Below are 21,838 nucleotides of genomic sequence, written 5' to 3' on the forward strand. Positions count from 1 at the left end.
AACTGACCTGTCAACGGAAGGAATTGTGACTCAAGATACAATACAGCCAACAACATTTAATTTCACCAGTAACGCCATCAAGTCATTTAGGACAGTAAAATACTGTGTATTGGGATATACAAATACTTCATGTCATTCCTTTTGGGCAGAATGGAAATGTGACATTTCCGAAGCTTATAACAAAATCAGTCAGAAGACTGAACTGCAAGTCCAGAAAGAATAAACTTAAAAATTCAGCAAAAAAGCGAACCTTTGTGTTTCTTTTAAAGGTAAAGACATTGATAAAATTTTAAGTTTAGCATGTGAACGAAAGGCATTAACAAAGCTTAAAGAATTATTCTATGCATTACACAAATAAAAAGGCCAAAAGGAAAAACCATAAACGAGTAGTGACGATAGTCTGAGGTGGGTCAATATGCAGAAAAAAAATCAGAAGATAGTAAAACATGGTGGATGTTTGCAGGGCATGATGTGTCACCTTGGTTACAGTTTCATAATGAACAACTGCCATGGCACATTACGCAAATCCAATTAAAATGAAAATTGGTTTTTGGAGAAAAAGACCTAAGTTCATTAATAATTAGAAGGGGCTGATTATGATTACAGAAGACAACAGGTGTGAGGCAACCCACCCCTCCCACACTGACACACATTTCCAATCTTAAATGTTAACTTCTGGTTGGTTTAAAAGAGGTCATCAGTCCCTCATTCCCAATTAAAATAATGCCAGAAGGGTGGGGGTAAAGTAATCGAGACATACAAAACACAGCTGGAAGAAAGGAGAAAACGACAACAATGACAGAAGGGCAACAAACACTAAAAATGGACAAAATCGGACAACAAAACCACAGAGACATGCAAGAAACATTCAGAAGAGATCAAAACAAGAGAGCACATTACCATGGCTGACTGACCATGAGAATAAAATGGAGAAGCCAGCCACTCTGTAACACATTAAAACCTCCACCCTAAGAGCACTAGGGTGGAGGACACAGAGGGACAAAGGACATGCACTAAAACTTACATCAAATGATAAAACCCACCCTCATGAATAAAACGTAAAACTAAAGCTCCTGTTGAGGAACTCTGTCGCCAAACATCGAAGGTAGGGTGCTGGGAAAGTTAAAATTCTACCGCAAGAGCGGTTAAAAGTGGACAGTCCAGCAAAAGGTGGACAACCGTCATTTGTGAGCCACAGCAACACTAAGGTGGGTCCTTGTGACAAAGGAAGTAATCTTGCGTTAGCCACATATGGCCAATGCGGAGCCAGCAGAGGACAACTGATTCCCTGCAAGAGGACCACAAAGAAGACTTCTACACAATCATACTCTTCTTAATGACACGCAGTTTGTTGTGCGTACTGTTATGTCATTCCGTCTCCCACAGCCGAAAACCCTGCAGCGTAAGACAGAACGTAGATCAGTTTCAGAAATGCCACTCCAGAAGCAGTTTCTGCGTAGCCTATCTGACCAGCCTGTTGGCGAGTTCGTTACCTAGTATTCCGATGCGTCCTGGAGTCCACACAAACATCACTGAACGACGGGACCATCCCAGGTCATAGATGGACTCGTGAATAGACGCTACCAAAGGATGAAAAGTGTAGCACTGGTCAATAACTTGTAGGCAGCTCAAGGAGTCAGTACACAGGAGAAATGACTTACCAGGGCATGAGCAGATGTGCTAAAGAGCAAAGGATGTGGCCGCCAGCTCTGCAGTGAAAACACTGCAGCCATCTGGCAAGGAGTGCTGTTCAATATGTCCTCCATGAACATATGCAAAGCCTACGTGAACATCAGCCATCGACCAGTCGGTGTAAACCACTTCCTGGCTCCGGCACATGCCAAGAATTGGGAGAAGGTGATAGAGGGCTGCATCATAACCGGAATCCAGAAGGCAATGTGAAAGGTCCAGAAGACTCTGCAGCCTAGGTGTACACCATTGAAGTATACGTGAATGGATCTCGAGGAGAGGTGGTAACGGAAAGGACTCCAGTTCAGACAGAAGGGACCATACGTTTACCGCAATTGTAAACCCTGACCTGGGCCACTGATGCAGTTAACTTCTGCACATTGTTTCTGGTAAGCTAAAATATGTCATATAAACCATCCTTAGGGAAGTTTCACAGGTTATCGTTATGAATGAAGCCCTACCCGTCTATTTGGTTTACAACAGGCAGTTGATCAAGCAGCACTTGTATTTTGTCTTATACAATTCTGGGCAATAAGATCATAGACACGTGGCAGAATTTCAGAGGGAAAAATTAAATATTTGGAATGTCTTTTATACTGAGTTTTACAATATCTGTAAACATTTATGACACTTTCATAAATGTATGCTATTTGGATCTGCTAACTATATTTCATTTCTTCACACTTACTTGAAACTTAAAATCATCATCACACGACTACCACATTAACGCTAAACTATACTGTGCTTATAACCTGAATTACAAGCTTTTAATAATATTTGGCATTCCACAAGCTGATGTTTACTACATACCACCACCTAAAACCTGCAGGAAGTCACAGTACTGGGTTCTTGAAAATGTTAGTTTAAGCATAGTATTAGCATATACTCATTCTGAATGATTATCTGACATTGTTAAAAATGTGCAGTAACTAACTGAACATTACAATAAAAAAGCAAACAGTGTATATTTAAACCTTGCTTCACAGTTGGTGCCAGCAATATAAAAGAAACATTTGCTATTATACCACTATGGACTATCAATTGACAGGCTAACAGATTTATTTATGAATAACTAGAAGTAATGTAGGTTGATTCTTACAAAGAAGGAGACAACAACCAGCCACTATTAATAATGCTATTTAAGTAAATAGCATTGTAACTGTTTTCGGACTTATAAGTTGATCATCAAACAGCTGCCACAAGATTCACAAGATGCACTTTACATAATGGTCAGTTTCCTACTTTTATACTCCCACTGTAGCAAAATATTCTTGGTGTACTGGTGCCCTACAGTAGAAAACAATGTTAGAAGCGCCATATGTGAACATAACCAACCTCCAAACGATGTAATACAGAGTAAACAAATATGTGAGGTTAAGTGGTTATAGTACTTACACCGAAAATTCCATGAAACTTTGTTGCAGAGTTGCAGGATTGTAGTTTTGAAATATTGCTAAGTATATGCAGCACTTATATGATTTGCATATCACCATATTATGCAAAGCACCACGCACACATGCACGTGGACGTACAATTGCGCGCGCGCGCTCGTACACACACACACACACACACACACACACACACACACACACACACACACACACACACACACACACACACCAAGAAGTGTGTCACATGTGAAGTTGACAACGATGGCAGTTTCACAATATTGTTCTATATCCAGGCACAGTGTTATAGTATACCTAGTAAGTAGCATTGACACAAACTGATTACTGCATCGGTCAACTTCGTCTGCAATATTATATGCTCATAATGTAAGGTTTATCTGTGTGTTGCAATTGTTCATGATGTTACATTTATTCTTTATAAACATTCATACTGTGAAATCAAAGTAATCTATATATTGTAATATCCGAGAGAGAAAATCTCTGGCACTGTTGAGTTTGTGAAACTGCCACCTTTGTGTCAACTTCACGTGTGGCAAATACTTTGTGTGTGTGTGTGTGTGTGTGTGTGTGTGTGTGTGTGTGTGTGTGGTGGTATGCAAATCATATAAGTGCTGCATATACTTTGCAATATTTCAAAAATACAATCCTGCAACTCTGTAACAAAATTTTGCAGAATTTTTTATGCAAGTACTATAACCACTTAACCCCACACATTTGTTTACTCTGTATTACATCATTTAAAGGTTAGTGGGAGGAAAAATTAATTAAAAAAATAAAAATCGAAAAGTGATGACTAGTGCCTCTTGTGAATAGCCATCTGATGATCAATTTGTCAATTCGAAACCTGTTATGGAGCTATTTACTTGAATAAATAGCATTATTAATAGTGACTAGTTGCTGTCTTCTTCTTTGTAAGAATCAACCTACATTAATTTTACACAACCATGGTCTCACCATGTCAGTTTAGACAAAATAGCAACTAGAAGCTTCTTAATACAGGAAATTCAACTACTGTGGAACTAAAAGCAAGCACAAATATACAGTAAACATGAAAATAAATCTTGAAGTTTTACAACATTACATAGTTTTTACACTCACCTCCAAACAGTAAACAAGCTATTGCCTTCTTGATGTCTGCAAACCCAAAGATACTGGGAGCAACACTTCTGGCAATACGCTCATATATATTTGGACTAGCTGCTAAACGGCGGAAGGAGTCTTCTTCCTCTGCTGTCACTGGTTGTGGACTGCTAAAACCAGAACCAGCAGCATCAATCCTGATGCCTACAACACGCAAGTATGGTGTTCTAACACCAACAAGCGCACGTTCCCTTCCACGACTCTGTCAAAATAAACATACCTACATTTGCACATCATTCATTATCACTTCATTATTGACATAACATCATTGGAAGATTCAATTATTCTGTATAAGCAAAAATCAAAAATACTGTTGTCAATGAAATAGTTTTTACTACTAATAAATCTCTCTCTCTCGTGCGTGCACATGTACACACAGAGAGAGAGAGAGAGAGAGAGAGAGAGAGAGAGAGAGAGAGAGAGAGAGAGAGAGAGAGAGAGAGTGAATCTAAATTAAACTATAAACAAACGTCTATTATGAGACAGTAACAAACTGATGTACCAACTTCATCAACACAAAGTTGCCTTAATTAAGAGGAGAAAGGAAGGAACTTTACATGGACCAGGGCAGTGAATATAGAATTAAGAACACACAAAGCAGATTTGCGTTGTTTTACTCCTCATCCTACACATACTGCACAACTGTGTTTCATTAACACCATCAATTATTAAAATTAGAAACAAGTATCAACTAAGTGGCTAGGACAACCTGGGAAACAAAAATTGATAATAATGGAAACTCCAGGTAGCAATATCAACAATGTAGGAAAAGACAGATTGCTACTTACCGCAAAGAAGACACGTTAAATTGCACACAGGGATAACTAAAAAACTTTCGGCCACAGCCTTCATCAGTAAAAGAGACACTGGGGCTGGGCCTGTTGGCAGTCTAGTTCCTCCATATTCCACCAGACAGCATTCATGTCTCTTCTTACCCATACACTACTATCCCTTTCCCTTCCCCACCTCCTCCAGACTGCTGCTTGCCTCACAAGTGATACTTGCATTCTAGCTCGAGATGCTGGAGTTTGCAGTCATATGTGCATGAGGTGTGTTTACTTGTTGGCCGAAAGCTTTACATAAGTCTCTTAATTGTGCCTGTCTGCAACTTGACGTGTCTTCTTTATAGTAAGTAGACATCTGTATTTTCCTACATTGTTAAAAATAGATAATACTGATTTTTGTCAGTCTTACAGTCACTAAAGCACACATAAAACGTATTAAGACAGTGGTGTGTTGTAGAACAAAAAGAAAGTGTCATCATTAAGTGCAAATTAAGAATTATGAAACTGATACAGTTCAGTACAAACAATGCAAGCTCAGAAGTCACCTTCAACATATAATTTCTTTGAGTACAACAATCCAAGAGTATTTTCCCAAATACATGACCATTTGTCATGAGTAAAACCCTCAAGAAATAGTCTGCAACACGCCACGGTGGAACAAAAGTAAGTTATTAAAATGGTATGCACCTAGGCCAGACAGCATCCTCTTGGGTGACTGGACATGTAAGTGTCACTCAATGCTCAGGCAGAGCAGCCATATGAATTGGAAATGTATAACAAAATGCCACACTGCACTGCTGACATCGCAGGATGTGATGGCGTAGAACTCTTTGAAGTTGCCAAAGTTTTAAAATGGATCTTATACAACTACATTTTTAATGAAAAAAGACTTCAAGCAGAGAAAAGACCTAGCTATGGTCTGTAGCTTGATGCTAAAAACTAACATTCTTCTTTATTATTTTGAAAAAGTTTCTTCCAGAAAATAAAGTTCTGACTAGTCATGAAGTAAAGTATCACACTTCACAGATGATTACTTGATGCTACGTATTCAGTATCCAACTTGATGGAGTTAAGTGATGGGCACTTACCACAGTATTGCATAAGAAATGTGAAGTATTTCAAAATGTGGCCACACTGAAGGATATTAATGATATCACAGGCAGCTAAAGTGATAAATGTGGCATTGTTTCACTGTATGAACAAAGACTTACAAATTCTCAAAACCATTGCGAGAAGAAAACTCTACTTTGGGCATATAACACACGACAAAAACCACTTATCATAACCAGTACTTTAAATACTACTGGGAAACATGGTCCCGGACATAGAAGATTATCCTGACTAAAAGACTCACACTGGTGGTATGGACTGAGTGCAAAAGTGCTGTCCAGAGAAGGCATGGAAAAAGAGCAGATCACAGTACTTGTCACCAGTGCTCTTGGAGGACCAAGTACTTCAAGAAAAATATGGAAAATAAGCTTTTTATACGGCAATCAATTCTTGTTGACAAGACAGTTATTACTGGTGTTATGTAGATGACATGATTATTTTGTTTAATGTAACCAAAGAGGAGACGTATGCCCTTCATGGGAAACTCACTGAACAGCATAAAAACATGTAATTCACTACTGAATATGAAAAAGAGTGCGAACTTTATCTGAAATGACAATATGACTCATTCATTTAATGTTTTCCAAAAACGACGGCAGTCGATTTTAAGCTTGTTTTGCGCGTCTACCTCACGCATTCTCCGACAGGCAATGAGCATTCAGAATTGTTCTGAGCACTCTGCTGTGAATGCCATAGATATGTGAGCATTAAACATGATCGTAGCAAGTTGTTTAGTGAATTTCTCTTCCATTTGTTGTGAGCTGTCACCACTGATTGTGGTGGTAAGTGATAAATTCTGCATAAGCAAGCGAGGAACACAATTTGCAGGATACGCATTTTCTTCAAGCGGAAAGAACACACATGCACATACTGCAAATGTCGCTTGGAATTGCCAACAATTGCAACTCCTGTCTGTGCCTCGATGTGTGTGAACCGCCATCATTCATTCACAGATTGGACTACAGTGTAGTGTTGACAGGCTTGGGGGGGACTCCACCAGATATTATGTGTTAATGGTCTAAGACCACTGTACTCTGCAGCAGAGTGAAAATCTCATTCTACGCAGAGTATAGTTGAGTGGTCGAAAGACACTACCAGGATGGACACCTTCAGATGAGCTTGTTAACTTCAGTCACTTTCCGCAAAGGATTTTCCATTTCCACGCCATCAGCCATTAGCATTTTTACCCCGTTTATTTTTAAAATTGCTCCAACAGGATATCAGAATATGAAGAAAACTTATTATTTCCCAGATATCTTACTCAGATAGAGTTAAAGACTTACTACATACTCCACATTCATGAAAATGCATTTACAAAAGCCAAACAACTGCCCTTTGTAGTGTAACATTGGATACTTTGGCATAACACGTACCACTCTTACTCTCTTAGGCTGATGAAAGGTACTTGTTTACGTAGTTGGTAAGGATAAGATGTCCCACTCTGGATGTTCTCGTTTTACCTCTGTGCAGATAAAACGTAAATCACATAAGCTCTGGAAATCAACAAGGCATGACAGCAAATAAGCCTCCACCTGCTGTATCAGAGTGCTTGTTCTTTGGATGCCAAAGCTTGGTGGTGCCTTGGAGGTCACAGAACAATGACAGATACTCAAGAATGTAAACCAGCAGAAACAATGAATCATCTTTTTCAAAACTGTCACTCTATCACTAATGTCATGGTAAGACAAGTGTCTGTCCTCAGCTGCAAGATCTGTTCATCCATTATTGTAACTGAAGCTGTGTATAAAAACCAATGGGCGCAAAATACAGAAGAACTGCTGCTAAGCTGTTTACATCATTTAGTAGAGCTCTCTTCCATCAACAATACATCACAAGAGAGAGAAGACATCCAAGTAAACTGTCATGTGGCAGTGCACAGCACAACCATACAGGTAATTAACTTCGAGAATGGTGACCAGAAATTACTTACTAAACTGACATACACATATGTTGGGTGACAGATCGTGCTTGAAGAGTATGACAACATGAGATAACACCACGAAACACCTCCCGAAGTACTGTAAGTGTGAATGTTTGCTCTACTAACAATATTTCCTAACTTACCAACAAGCAACCATGAAATTCAGATAAAATAAGTTACAAATGAATCACACAAATTTTCTTGGGTTTTTCAAATCATGTCTCATGATGCAGATGGACATTTACATTGAAACATAAAACTATTCTCTGAATACTAAAATGAAAAGTGTTTACGTTAGCAGTAAATTACAGCATAACCCCACTTTTACATTCCCAGAATTAATGTTCTCCCACTATTTACAACATTTATCATGGCTTCCATCAAATTTCCTGTGTTCACATTGTTAATTTGCTCCTGATTTTGCATTAATGTATTGATAATTTTCCTGTCCTTTACACTTTATGAAACGATTTTTGTCAGAAAAAACTGATTTATTAAACAAGAATACTGCTGGCTTGGTTTTAGCCTTCAACAGTGTTTACAAATGTTATGCAGTTAACTTTCTTGACACAATGGCAGCCACTCAACAGATCTGAATGGTAAAAACTAGAACAACTAGGTTCATTCAAATAACGAGCGATCACAAGTTTTGAAACTGTCTCTACTGCCATTGTACAACTTCGTAATTGTCACGGCACCCTGAACGCGTATTTCGTGTGTTTTGTTGTTTGCCCACTTTACACAGAGAATACACATGCACATATGAAAACCATCACTCATGTAGTACGTGTAGAAAACTTCATAAAAAATGTTTAACATCAATATTTGCACTTGACAACAAGATAAATTCTCAAAACACTTTTGCTAAGCTTTGAGTTTTTGCATTGCTAAAATGCTTCTGGTTTAAATAATGAAACACACAACAAGTCATATATTTTGTTTAAATAATAAAACACAGCACCAGTTACGTAGTTTTTCACGCGTAAAAATACACGTTTTGAGAATTTAACTTGTTGTCAAGTGCAAAAATATTTGCATTAGGCATTTTTTGAGAAATTTCCCTCACAAACTATGCGAATGATGGTTTGCGTGTGTGCATATACATTTTTGTTTTATGAATAATGGAGGTGGTGACATACCTTATAACCCCAAAAACACTATTACAGAGTGAGAGAGACAGAACAGCACATATGCACACATCTCACAAAATACGTGAATATTTGCACTTGACAATGAGAATAAATTCTCAAAAAGCATTGTGCTAAGCATCAAAAAATAAGTAATTCTTGCAGCGTTTCATTCTTAAATAATGAATAACAACTCCATGCTTCCCAAAAACATCGATGACGACGAATGAAATTAGATCAAACATTTCTACTTCCCACACAATTACCAGTTCCAGTTTTTTTTTTTCAGCAGCAAAGGATTGTGTACAAAATTCAGATACCCTATATTGCCTAATAAACAAGTCCCTAGTGGGTATTTTGATATCTGTTATCTACATATACTACACATACACTATAAAAATGCAAGGAGGGACCATAAATAACTTTTACCACTTAAAAAGTTATTTCTCATATTTTACACCATTTTGAAGTATCTTGAAAAATGTAAAAGTGGTGTTTCCAAGCACTTTTAAAATAATATCCGAAGATTATTTTTGTCTATGTTAGATATTATCATACTCAACTTCTTATCAGTAACTTACACCTGAATTTTACATTCCAATTTCTTCCATAACTCAGCAAAGAAGCAAGGAATTTAGTACAGACAAAACAAAACATCAACTTTATATAAAATAAGGGAAAGACAACCATTCACCTCTATACCAGACTGAAACGTGGTGCCCAAACACATGTAACAAACAATATTCACACTAGCTTCCGAGGTCTCCTCTTCTATCAAAAGTAAACACATCTAGGCAGACACCAAAATGCAAACTCCTGGGGTGACATGAGTGTGTGTTTGGGTGTCTGCGACCTTGAGTATATGAATATGTGTACTTTTGCTAGAAAAAGAGTAAAAGCTAAAAAGCTAAAGTATCATTTACTTTTACACCTATCAATGCGCCACACATCAGTCTGCTGTAGACGAGTGGCTGTTTTTCCCAAGAATTTACATTATGTTAAAACATCAACTTTCAAACTTAAACTTACACCAGCTTTTGTACATGTACTTGCAACTGTGCAGACACAAATGCAAATATTGCAGCTTTCTAATTGAGATAATTTCAATTTTTTAAATGTTAATGTATACATTTTCAATGAGAAGAAAGCATGTGGAGTTCAAAGCTGGATGTGATCTTCCACAAATCAATAAATGTGTGTCCTTTTTGTGACATGATAATTGATAGTCCATTATGTGTATATCTGAACAACAGTTCTAAAAGGCAAGCATTAATAAACATTAGTTAAACAATAACAAAAAGTTTTTCACAGCAGCCTCAAATCACACTCAGTAGTTTTTACTGACAAACTTTGCTCTGTAATATTGAAAAGCATCACCAGAAACTCTCAAATTTATAGTCTGAACTACGAAGGTTGGCTAATTACATTGCCAACAATGCAATCAGTCAACCACTGCACTTGAAACTGTAAATCCCAAAGACTATGATGATGCTCTTGTAATATTATAAAGCGAAACCAATCAAACCTACTGAGTAAAACTTGAGCCTGTCCTGAAAAAAATTATTTCAACTGTTGCTGTTTCCCATGCATGCAATGCCTGCTCTCAATAAATAATAATGAACATCTCCTGTATTTTCAACAGCAGAGCTAAGAAGGACAGCGGATGCACTTTGTTATCTATGTTATACTGATACATTTAAAAAGCTTGTGGATGTTCCACTACCACAACAGTGATTTGTGCCCTATCAACAAAGCATTTGACAACATTATTTTGTTCAACAGCAATTTAATTTTCTTCTATGGTATTGTAATGATTATACTTAAAGTAATTTTACCTTGGGTTTTGAAACTTTTTTGATTGAGAAGATTCCCAGTACTACAACTCTATTGCCGGGCACAACTCGCTCACAGAGGTACCTGTATGTGAATTTAGGACAGATTCATTAGTTACAAATACTAACATTGTGTATATTCTATCATTTTAAATTCCCTACACTGCAACATCAGGAAATTAACATCAAATTGTAAAAGCAAACACAACCTTCCTCTGCAAACAACTGAAGTGAATGGCAGGGGGTACTTGCCACTGTATCAAATGGAGTCATTAAATATGCATCCTGTTTTCTATTATTTCCTATGCCCTTCTGTGACTCAGCAAGGCTGTGTCACTAATGTGCACAATATTATTTGGATAGCAAAGTTTTGTTCTGTTCTCTTGTAATAAAATGAGAAGCAAAAACTGCAAATGGCTCTGAGCACTATGGGACTTAACATTTGTGGTCATCAGTCCCCTGGAACTTAGAACTACTTAAACCTAACTAACCTAAGGACATCACACACATCCATGCCCGAGGCAGGATTCGAACCTGCGACCGTAGCAGTCGCGCGGTTCCGGACTGAGCGCCTTAACCGCGAGACCACTGCGGCTGGCCAAAAACTGCAAAATAAAAATCTATTCACTCGGAGTTGCGCATGAAGAGAGAATGATGGAATGGCTGTTTATGCAACATAAATTTGTAAATTCATGCTTTGTTTACATTCTCATGGTAAGTATGAACAAAAGGTAAATGGCTGAAAACACATACCACACTAGAACCTACAATCTGAAGTAAATGTTCACGTCTCATGGTGCTTGTCACTGTAAAACTTTTGAAAACTATAAAGAGACATTGCATGCATCACTTTGTATATGAATGGTGTGTGTATGCATTGTATCAATCTGCTTCCTATCCCGGACCCAATAACAGACATTACCATGAAGTTCTTAAATCAAAATTCCAATAATTTCCAGGACTATTATGCTGGTCCTCACTTTGGCTTTCACTTCTTCCACGATATCCACATGAAGTATGTGTTAATGGTGTTATGATTCCAAACTTATATAAAAATGAGTCATCACATTCACACTATGATTACTTCTAGTTAACTATTATGATATTCAAAACAAGTTCAAAGTTGATGGCTAATCTGCTGTGTGTTCCATACTGAGGCAAGCAAAAGTTGACAAATTCAGCTTCCTAACTTAGTGAAACATGTGCATGTCAAAAAATAAGAAACAATGCAAATATTCATCTCTGTAGTACACACTAACACCAGAAATATAAACAAAGTTAATAAATGGAAGCAGCTATGTCCTAAGGTAATAATTCCTCCTTGCGGTCAATCAGATGGCCCCTCGCTCAATTGTCATCAAGATGACAGAATAACAATGGCGATCATCATTTGACCAGGGCAATAATGACATTTCTTTATTGCGGTCAATGCTGTCTTCATGAATTAACTCATCAGCTTGAGAGAAAAGACTGCTATGCATTTAAACTAACATAGCTGCAATGCATACCTGTCACAGTAAAGTTCAAGGTGACGTGGCATCTCTCCTTGTGGAATATAATCAGGCAACTCTTGTAATTTCAGAACTTGAAAGTCTACACAGGTGCACTTGTCAGGGACAATGAAGAAAGGGTCCAAAGGACACTTTGGACGACCTGCCTGCTCCCTGAAAAAAATAATTAGCAACAGATAAGACATATGGCTTAACCCCATAAATGTACAACTTCGGTAGTATTCAACATAAAAGCCTGTCAACAGCAGAAATTTAAAAGGTGTATGAATGAACGCAACAAGAAGAGCACTGAAAAGCTTAAAATCACGTTGAACAAGCAAATGACATTCTAGAAAACCACACATTAACAGCTAACTTGGTCCCAATATCCCCGAGTTTCACAGAGTAAAATCGCACCAAATTAATTGAAAAAGCTAATTTATCAAAAATTAGAAGGATACTCTCCAGAAGGGTTGACATATATTCACAGAATACGGACAATAACATAACATTCTTGGGCCGAAACTGAATGGATGCAATGGGATTTTCTCACCTCATCTTCCGGCCAATTACAACATACATCTTACATCAATGCACAATGCAAATAGTCAGTCTATGCCTGCTGGTGTCACTCAGATTTACTGAAACTATCCACACAAATTTTGCAAAGAAAATTGTGGCATCTGTGCTTAAAAAATATATGAAAAATGTCTCTTTCACGTGTGTAAATTTACATCCACATTGTTCAGTAAGTTGGAATTGCATTCTATGCAGAGAATTCTAAAAATGCTAGCCCATGGTACATAGGTAATTGGTTGGACAATAATGGCGAGAATGTAGAAAAACTGGCAAAACATATACGTGTATATCTACTGATAATGTTCTGATATGCATCTAATGTCATCTTTTCTAGCTAATTTGCCTTTACATGTGACACAATGTCTCCAGTATCACACACAATACAAATGCTTCATGATTTGCAAAGGGCAACTAACAATAATAATGAATTATAGTGCCAACAGCAAAATTTTAAGACACTCTTAAGCTTTTACCCTACCTATGGTCAGAAGTTTTTAAGCATTCACCGTCAATAGTTTTAGACAGTTCAAATCTGGGGAGAAAATCACCAGGGGCCTGACTGACCTGCCCCTCCTTCCCAAGGCTATCAATCTTCCATGCTATCAATCTTCCATCTTCCAAACCCCTGCCCTTTCCAACTACCAGGAAGAAGTAAAACTTTTAATGTGTCTACATAACATCAAAATTTTCAACTCCTGAAGCTAACTACTGGCCAGTCGTTCTGGTTGTTTGCAATTTTACAGGTATATACAAACCAGCAAGTCAGCCAAACAACTACATATGTACAAATATATTAAACTTCAAGACCTAAATATTATCACATAAATCAAAATGTCATTTGTGAAAATAAAATAGTTGCATAAACTCACGTATTGCACCGCCGAGGCAATGCATAACCCTCAAGACCTGGCTTAACAGCCAAATGAGTTGTAATACTCTTGCAGGAACGGCACTGTATAGCTATTTGTGTTGCTTTTGCACGAACACCAGATGCCGACACAACAATTCCTGGAATTTTCACCAGCCGTGACACTGTTTCAGACTACAAAAAACAGAAAACATAACATAAAAAGTTATTCACAGCATAACATAAGCTTAAAGTTCTCTTCTCAATCACAACAATCAAAAAGTGCTGGAAAAGGAAACTGTAGATTACAGCAAATAATAAGGATAGCGTGTGTACCGCATATCGATCATTTTTTATGGCAGAACCCATGGACTACAATGTTTATTGTTTTTATCTTGGAAGTGATAGATACATTCAAGAAAGATTGTTGCGAGTATTAAATAACTCAATACTTTAGTTATTTACATATTTATTTATTTATTTGTAATGATAATGGGTACTATAAGCACTCTTAAACAGTTAGTGACAAATGTTCAGTGCGGTATTCAAACAACAACAACAACAGGCATAAATATACAAAGAACAAAGTCCTACACTATAATCCGTAAGACGTGATTGGTACTGACGGTTCACGGAGGCAGACTGCAATGTTGCTGAATGTGGCTTACAGGACTCGCACCCAGTTAGTTACAACTTACACACTTTCTCTAGCACAAGAAACGAAAGCACTAACAACATGCAGGTCATATTTGTAAACACGAATGTATTCACAATTGCTACCTGTAATATATGATCTCAAAAAATGTATAACTACTTAGCATATAATATGCTGAAATATCAAAAGTTATTTTTAAATTTATCCCTGTTATATGGATGTTCTTTGAGGTCTGAGACTATATTTAAAAGATTATGTGGAATAATTTGAACATAACCTGAACATAACAGCTGATGTATAAATAGCTGTATAATGCACCTGATGATGGCAGCATGCTGCCGAAATACGTCATACTAATAAAATAAGAGTAAAAAGTTACTGCAGCACATAGTTAATTGTCAAACTATACAATTGAAATGAAAACCAATTTTGCAAATCATTTAATATTTGCAGTTGTTTCTGTTGTTAAATATTAGCCATATTAATCTGATCTACAACACCTGACAGAATAATTTACCAATATATTAACAGTTATAATCTGAAGATGGTACTCTCAATATGATAATAGGTTGATGGCATGCTCCCTCCTAAAATTCTTGTGTGGTGTTGTTATGCTAATAAAAAAACACAATCCACATTACTGTCAGAATAGCATTCAAAATTGTCTTCTTCAGTACAGCTCAGACTATCACTGCACCCTCCCATATGTATGATTCAATTTTCTAAGCATTCTTCCACTATGCCTTCATTTTTGGCTGTCTCTCAGAATAGTTGCAGTACTGTTTATAATTTTTGTCCAGGTCTCGCTTACTTGACTGACTACTGCTAAATGATTTTAAACTTTGAAGACCATGAATTTATTGTTTGCACCAATGTAATTTTTTATTCGCACCCATAACCCTTTAATGGCACTTAAGTGACAACAGTATGGAGGAAGCTCAACAACTTCATGCCTGTGCCTTTTACCAATTTCACCAATTACTAACATTGGAAATTATGGTTTCTTTTGTGCCACAATTTCGGGAAATTTTGCCTTTTTCAAACCTTTGAAATCCACTTTTCATCATTTTAGCCACTGAATACTATCGCCTTTTTTCATTGCCAAAGTTGATGTCATCATGAACAATGGAATGATAAGGTAATCTGTCCATGATTATCACTGATGGACTTGTCAGATTCATCATAAGCGGCAACTCAATCCGCTTCTGAAAACCACACTGTTCATCTCTCTGTCGTAATCACCTGAAATTTTTAGAATGAAACCTTAATGGGCACTTCGGCACAAAATTGCCCACTATATCTGCATGTAAAACAATTATTTGGCTCTTTTCCAACAGGCACTTCCATGGTCCCCACAGGTGTTTCATCACTCCAGCCTCCAAGTAATGAATGCTAGAGGTTTATCTCTCCACAGTATATTTTTGAATCTCACATCATGATACTGCACAGAAATCTGAACCACACAACTAAATCTATCCTTTACATCAATATTTTACGTCTGTTAAACACAGAATAGCTAAAGCTTATGTCTTTCGGCACTGTACATCATGAAAATTTGTTTCCTTTAGAAAGACCATCTTTCTGAAGTGACACGAGCAATTTCGGTAGAGTAGCATGTTCCCTTCTCTTACAATAGTTATGTATATGACACTGAATAGTGTCACTCTCATAACTGGCCAAAGCTGCCAGTTGCTTCTTTCTCTGCCGCTTCTTTCCTGGCATGCTGAACCTTGTTGTGCCACTCTCACTGCTATCTATAATGTATTGTTCTTTCCCTATTTTTACGAAATGGATTTTTCTTATTTTCAATGTCACTGCAATCATCTTAACAACTCGAGTAACAAGAAATAAGGGCTAACCTTTTTCCCTTTTCTTCTTTAAAGTAGTCCCTTAGTGAACACATGAATTCAGGGGCCTAGCTGTGTAGCACACTTTTCCTCATCATTTCACTTCACATGTCGGACTGGCACTACTCATTGCAGTGGAAATCGTTTAAAATGAAACAGAAGCATAGAAACACTTATAAAAATGAAGTACTACAAACTGAATGATTAACACAAACTACAGCACCAGTTTCGTACGAGACACTCACTGGTACGTTTCAGAATGCGCATGTCAGGCTTGCAGAACATGTGGCTCCTGCTACAATGGAATGACGCTAATGAGCTGTAAGTACCAGTAACTCATCTCCAAGACTATAGCAACACGGGGGGAAATCAAACTTTTTGGACTAGTACTTTTGAACTGTCAGCAAAAGCTGTTTTAAAAAAAAGGAGAGCAAGTAAAAGATACAAGGAAAGTTCACTGAAAAAGAACTTTAAATCCAATATTATCACTACTACCGATATAGTTATCATCATTCAACCACTATCACTACTTTGTAAAAAGAGAGGGTGGCAGTGGGTGGGGGCAAATAGGAGAGGGAGGGGGAAAAGATAGGGGCGGTGGGAGGGGGGGAAAAGAGAGGGTGGCGGTGGGAGGGGACAAATAGGAGAGGGAGGGGGAAAAGAGAGGGGCGGTGGGAGGGGGGAAAAGAGAGGGGCGGTGGGAGGGGGGAAAAGAGAGGGGCGGTGGGAGGGGGAAAAGAGAGGGGCGGTGGGAGGGGGAAAAGAGAGGGGCGGTGGGAGGGGGAAAAGAGAGGGGCGGTGGGAGGGGGAAAAGAGAGGGGCGGTGGGAGGGGGAAAAGAGAGGGGCGGTGGGAGGGGGAAAAGAGAGGGGCGGTGGGAGGGGGAAAAGAGAGGGGCGGTGGGAGGGGGGAAAAGAGAGGGGCGGTGGGAGGGGGGAAAAGAGAGGGGCGGTGGGAGGGGGGAAAAGAGAGGGGCGGTGGGAGGGGGGAAAAGAGAGGGGCGGTGGGAGGGGGGAAAAGAGAGGGGCGGTGGGAGGGGGGAAAAGAGAGGGGCGGTGGGAGGGGGGAAAAGAGAGGGGCGGTGGGAGGGGGGAAAAGAGAGGGGCGGTGGGAGAAGGACATGCATGATGTGGATGGGGGACGAGTGGTGTGGACAGAAGAGGGGAGATGGGAAAAGGCAAGGTGATTCAGTGGGAAAAGGTTAGTAAGTCAGAATGTGTTGAAAGAATTTCCATCTGTGTAGTTCTTAAGTTCAAAGATACTTGTGCTGGGAGGGAGTATCCAAATGGCTCACACAGTGAAGCACCTGTTGAACTCATTTGTGTTATGGTGAGCATCATGTTTGGCAAATGGATGTCAAATTTTAGTTTGCCACAGTTTGGCAGTGGCCACTCATGCAGACGGTTGATTAGATGTCTTGCCCAGTAGAATGGTGTACATTAAATGCAGTGTAGTTGGTATTCATTAAGGTTGCATACACACTTGGTCCTGCCTGTGATTGGACTGCAGAAAGTGGTGGCTATGGGTGTATGGGTTTTGCACCTGGGATGACAACAAGGATATGACGTATTAGATGCAGGATTGGGAGTAGGATTGGAATATGGATGGCCAAAGGCAACGGAACTCTACTTTGGGGGATGTGGATAGGATATCCCTCATCTTCTCAGGGCACAAGAGGTAATCGAAGCCCTTGTAAACGATGTAGTTGAGCTTTTAGTGCAGAAGCATTTTACTGCACGAGCTACACAGCCTCCAGCATATTCCATTAAATTCATTGTTGGCTTTTACCACTTGTTTAAAAGAAACAGCAGCGTCCAGTTAACACAAGACAGAGAAACTGACTCTGACCTGCACGCCATTTCATAAAAGAAGTGCATTCCTTAGCAATATATAGAGCACATGAGAATTCTACAGCAGATTGTTTGTCCATGCCACTGAGTCAGAGTTAATTCAACTCAGCATAACATGGTTGAAAAACAAGCACTATGGAGCTCCACCTACATTCGGCTTAATGATGACTTTACCTTTCTAAATAACATTTTATTCATAAATACCTGAAGTTCATTTAACTCCAATTGTCAGACATGTCAAACTGAAAGGAATGCAGGATAGAATGTTCTTGAGTTTGGAGACAGGATTGTGTCCTGAGTCAGCCGATTCACAGGTTTTCTATAGTTTCGCTGTTCCTACATAGTATTTTGTTAAGAGTTTTCTTCTCACATGCTTCTGTTAAGAAGTGAATAGTATCTGTGTATAACAGTGTGACAAGAGCCTATTAAGTCATTGAAAGTGTGTGTTATTTATGGAGCATTAGTGACAATGTGGGAAACAGATAGGTTAAAGTTAGTTAGAGAGGGAATTAGTGAAGTTCGGTGGCAGGAGGAACAAGACTTTGGTCAGGTGAATACAGGGTTATAAATACAAAATCAAACAGGTGTAATGCAGGAGTAGGTTTAACAATGAATAAAAAAATAGGAATTTGGGTGAGCTACTACAAACAGCATAGCGAATGCATTACTGTGGCCAAGATAGACACGAAGCTCACGCCTACTACAGTAGTACAAGTTTATATGCCAACTAGCTCAGCAGATGAAGAAAAAATGTATGATGAGATAAAAAAAAAATTATTCTGATAGTGAAGGGAAAATTTCATAGTCATGGGTGACTGGAATTCGACAGTAGGAAAAGGAAGAGAAGGAAACATAGTAGGTGTATATGAATTCGGGGTAAGAAATTAAAGAGGAAGCCGCCTGGTAGAATTTTACACAGAGCATAAATTAATCATAGCTAACACTTCGTTCAAGAATCATGAAAGGAGGTTGTATACATTGAAGAACCCTGGAGATACTGACAGGTTTCAGATAGATTATACAATGGTAAGACAGAGATTTAGGAACCAAGTTTTAAATTTTAAGACATTTCCAGGGCCAGATGTGGACTGACCACATCTATTGGTTATGAACTGCAGATTAAAACTGAAAAAACTGCAAAAAGGTGGGAATTAAAGGAGATGGGACCTTGATAATCTTTCTAAACCAGAGGTTGTACAGAGTTTCAGGAAGAGCATAAGGGAACAATTGACAGGAATGGGGGAAAGAAATAGAGTAGAAGAAGAATGGGGAGCTTTGAGGGATGAAGTAGTGAAGGCAGCAGAGGATAAAGTAGGTAAAAAGACGAGGGCTGCTAGAAATCCTTGGGTAACAGAAGAAATACTGAATTTAATTGATGAAAGGAGAAAATATAAAAATGCAGTAAATGAAGCAGGCAAAAAGGAATACTAACGTCTCAAAAATGAGATCGACAGGAAGTGCATAATGGCTAAGCAAGCATGGCTGGAGGACAAATTTAAGGATGTAGAGGCTTATCTCACTAGGGGTAAGGTAGGTACTGCCTACAGGAAAGAAAGATACCTTTGGAGAAAAGAGAACCGCTTGTATGAATATCAAAAGCTCAGATGGAAACCCAGTTCTAAGCAAAGAAGGGAAAGCAGAAAGGTGGAAGGAGTATATACAGGGTCTATACAAGGGCGATGTACTTTAGGACAATATTATGGAAACAGAAGAGGATGTAGATGAAGATGAAATGGGAGATATGATACTGCGTGAAGAGTTTGACATAACACTGAAAGACCTGAGTCGAAACAAGGCCCCAGGAGTAGACAACATTCCATTAGAACTACTGACGGCCTTGGGAGAGCCAGTCATGACAAAACTCTACCATCCGGTGAGCAAGATGTATGAGACAGGCGAAATACCCTCAGACTTCAAGAAGAATCTAATAACTACAATCCCAAATAAAGCAAGTGTTGACAGATGTGAAAATTACCGAACTATCAGTTTAATAACTCACAACTGCAAAATACTAACGCGAATTCTTTAGAGCTGAATGGAAAAACTGGTAGAAGCTGACCTCAGGCAAGATCAGTTTGGATTTCGTAGAAATGTTGGAACACATGAGGAAATACTGACCGTACGCCTTATATGAGAAGAAAGATTAAGGAAAGGCAAACCTACGTTTCCAGCATTTGTATACTTGGAAAAAGCTTTTGACAATGTTGACTGGAATACTCTCTTTCAAACTCTGATGGTGGCAGGGCTAAAATACAGGAAGTCAAGGGCTATTTACAATTTCTACAGAAACCAGATGGCAGTTATAAGAGTCGAGGGACATGAAAGGGAAGCAGTGGTCGGGAAGGGAGTGAGACAGGGTTGTAGCCTCTCCCCCATGTTATTCAATCTGTATATTGAGCAAGCAGTGAAAGAAACAAAAGATAAATTTGGAGTAGGTATTAAAATCCATTGAGAAGAAATAAAAACTTTGAGGTTCGCCAATAACATTGTATTCTGTCAGAGACAGCAAAGGACTTTGAAGAGCAGTTGAATGCAATGGACAGTGTCTTGAAAGGAGGATATAAGATGAAAATCAACAAAAGCAAAACGAGGATCATAGAATGTAGTCGAATTAAATCAGGTGATGCTGAGGGAATTAGATTAGGAAATGAGACACTTAAAGCAGTAAAAGAGTTTTGCTACTTGGGGAGCAAAGTAACTGATGATGGTCGAAGTAGAGAGGATATAAAATGTAGACTGGCAATGGCAAGGAAAGTGTTTCCGAAGAAGAAAAATTTGTTAACATCGAATATAGATTTATGTATCAGGAAGTCGTTTCTGAAAGTATTTGTATGGAGTGTAGCCATGTATGGAAGTGAAACATGGATGATAAATAGTTTCGACAAGAAGAGAATAGAAGCTTTCGAAATGTGGTGCTACAGAAGAATGCTGAAGATAAGATGGGTAGATCACGCAACTAATGAGGAGGTATTGAATAGAATTGGGGAGAAGAATGAACAAAGTGAGAGCATACGGACTATCAGATCAATTGTGTGACTGGATTGAGGAGTTCCTAGATAACAGAACACAGCATGTCATTCTCAATGGAGAAGTCTTCCGAAGTAAGAGTGATTTCAGGTGTGCCGCAGGGGAGTGTCATAGGACCGTTGCTATTCACAATATACATAAATGACTTGGTGGATGACATCGGAAGTTCACTGAGGCTTTTTGCAGATGATGCTGTGGTGTATCGAGAGGTCGCAACAATGGAAAATTGTACTGAAATGCAGGAGGATCTGCAGCGAATTGACGCATGGTGCACGGAATGGCAATTGAATCTCAATGTAGACAAGTGTAATGTGATGTGAATACATAGAAAGATAGGTCCCTTATCATTTAGCTACAAAATAGCAGGTCAGTAACTGGAAGCAGTTAATTCCATAAATTATCTGGGAGTACGCATTAGGAGTGATTTAAAATGGAATGATCATATAAAGTTGATCGGTAAAGCAGATGCCAGACAGAGATTCATTGGAAGAATGCTAAGGAAATGCAATCCGACAACGAAGGAAGTAGGTT

At 38.6% G+C, this 21,838-nt stretch overlaps 1 protein-coding gene across 2 annotated transcripts in view; it reads right to left on the reverse strand.

The window, feature by feature from the left end:
• LOC126356254 (DNA replication licensing factor mcm5) overlaps positions 1-21,838 on the reverse strand; it is a 79,968-nt gene that overhangs the window by 30,750 nt on the left and 27,380 nt on the right. For both annotated transcript variants that reach the window (XM_050007091.1, XM_050007101.1), the window contains exons 4-7: positions 13,952-14,124; positions 12,522-12,677; positions 11,017-11,098; positions 4,197-4,440 (exon numbers count right to left, since the gene is read on the reverse strand). In XM_050007091.1, the coding sequence (XP_049863048.1) occupies positions 4,197-4,440; positions 11,017-11,098; positions 12,522-12,677; positions 13,952-14,124 (655 nt within the window). The remainder of the gene's footprint in view (positions 1-4,196; positions 4,441-11,016; positions 11,099-12,521; positions 12,678-13,951; positions 14,125-21,838) is intronic.

This window comes from Schistocerca gregaria, chromosome 1 (assembly GCF_023897955.1).
Source record: "Schistocerca gregaria isolate iqSchGreg1 chromosome 1, iqSchGreg1.2, whole genome shotgun sequence".
Taxonomy (NCBI): domain Eukaryota; kingdom Metazoa; phylum Arthropoda; class Insecta; order Orthoptera; family Acrididae; genus Schistocerca; species Schistocerca gregaria.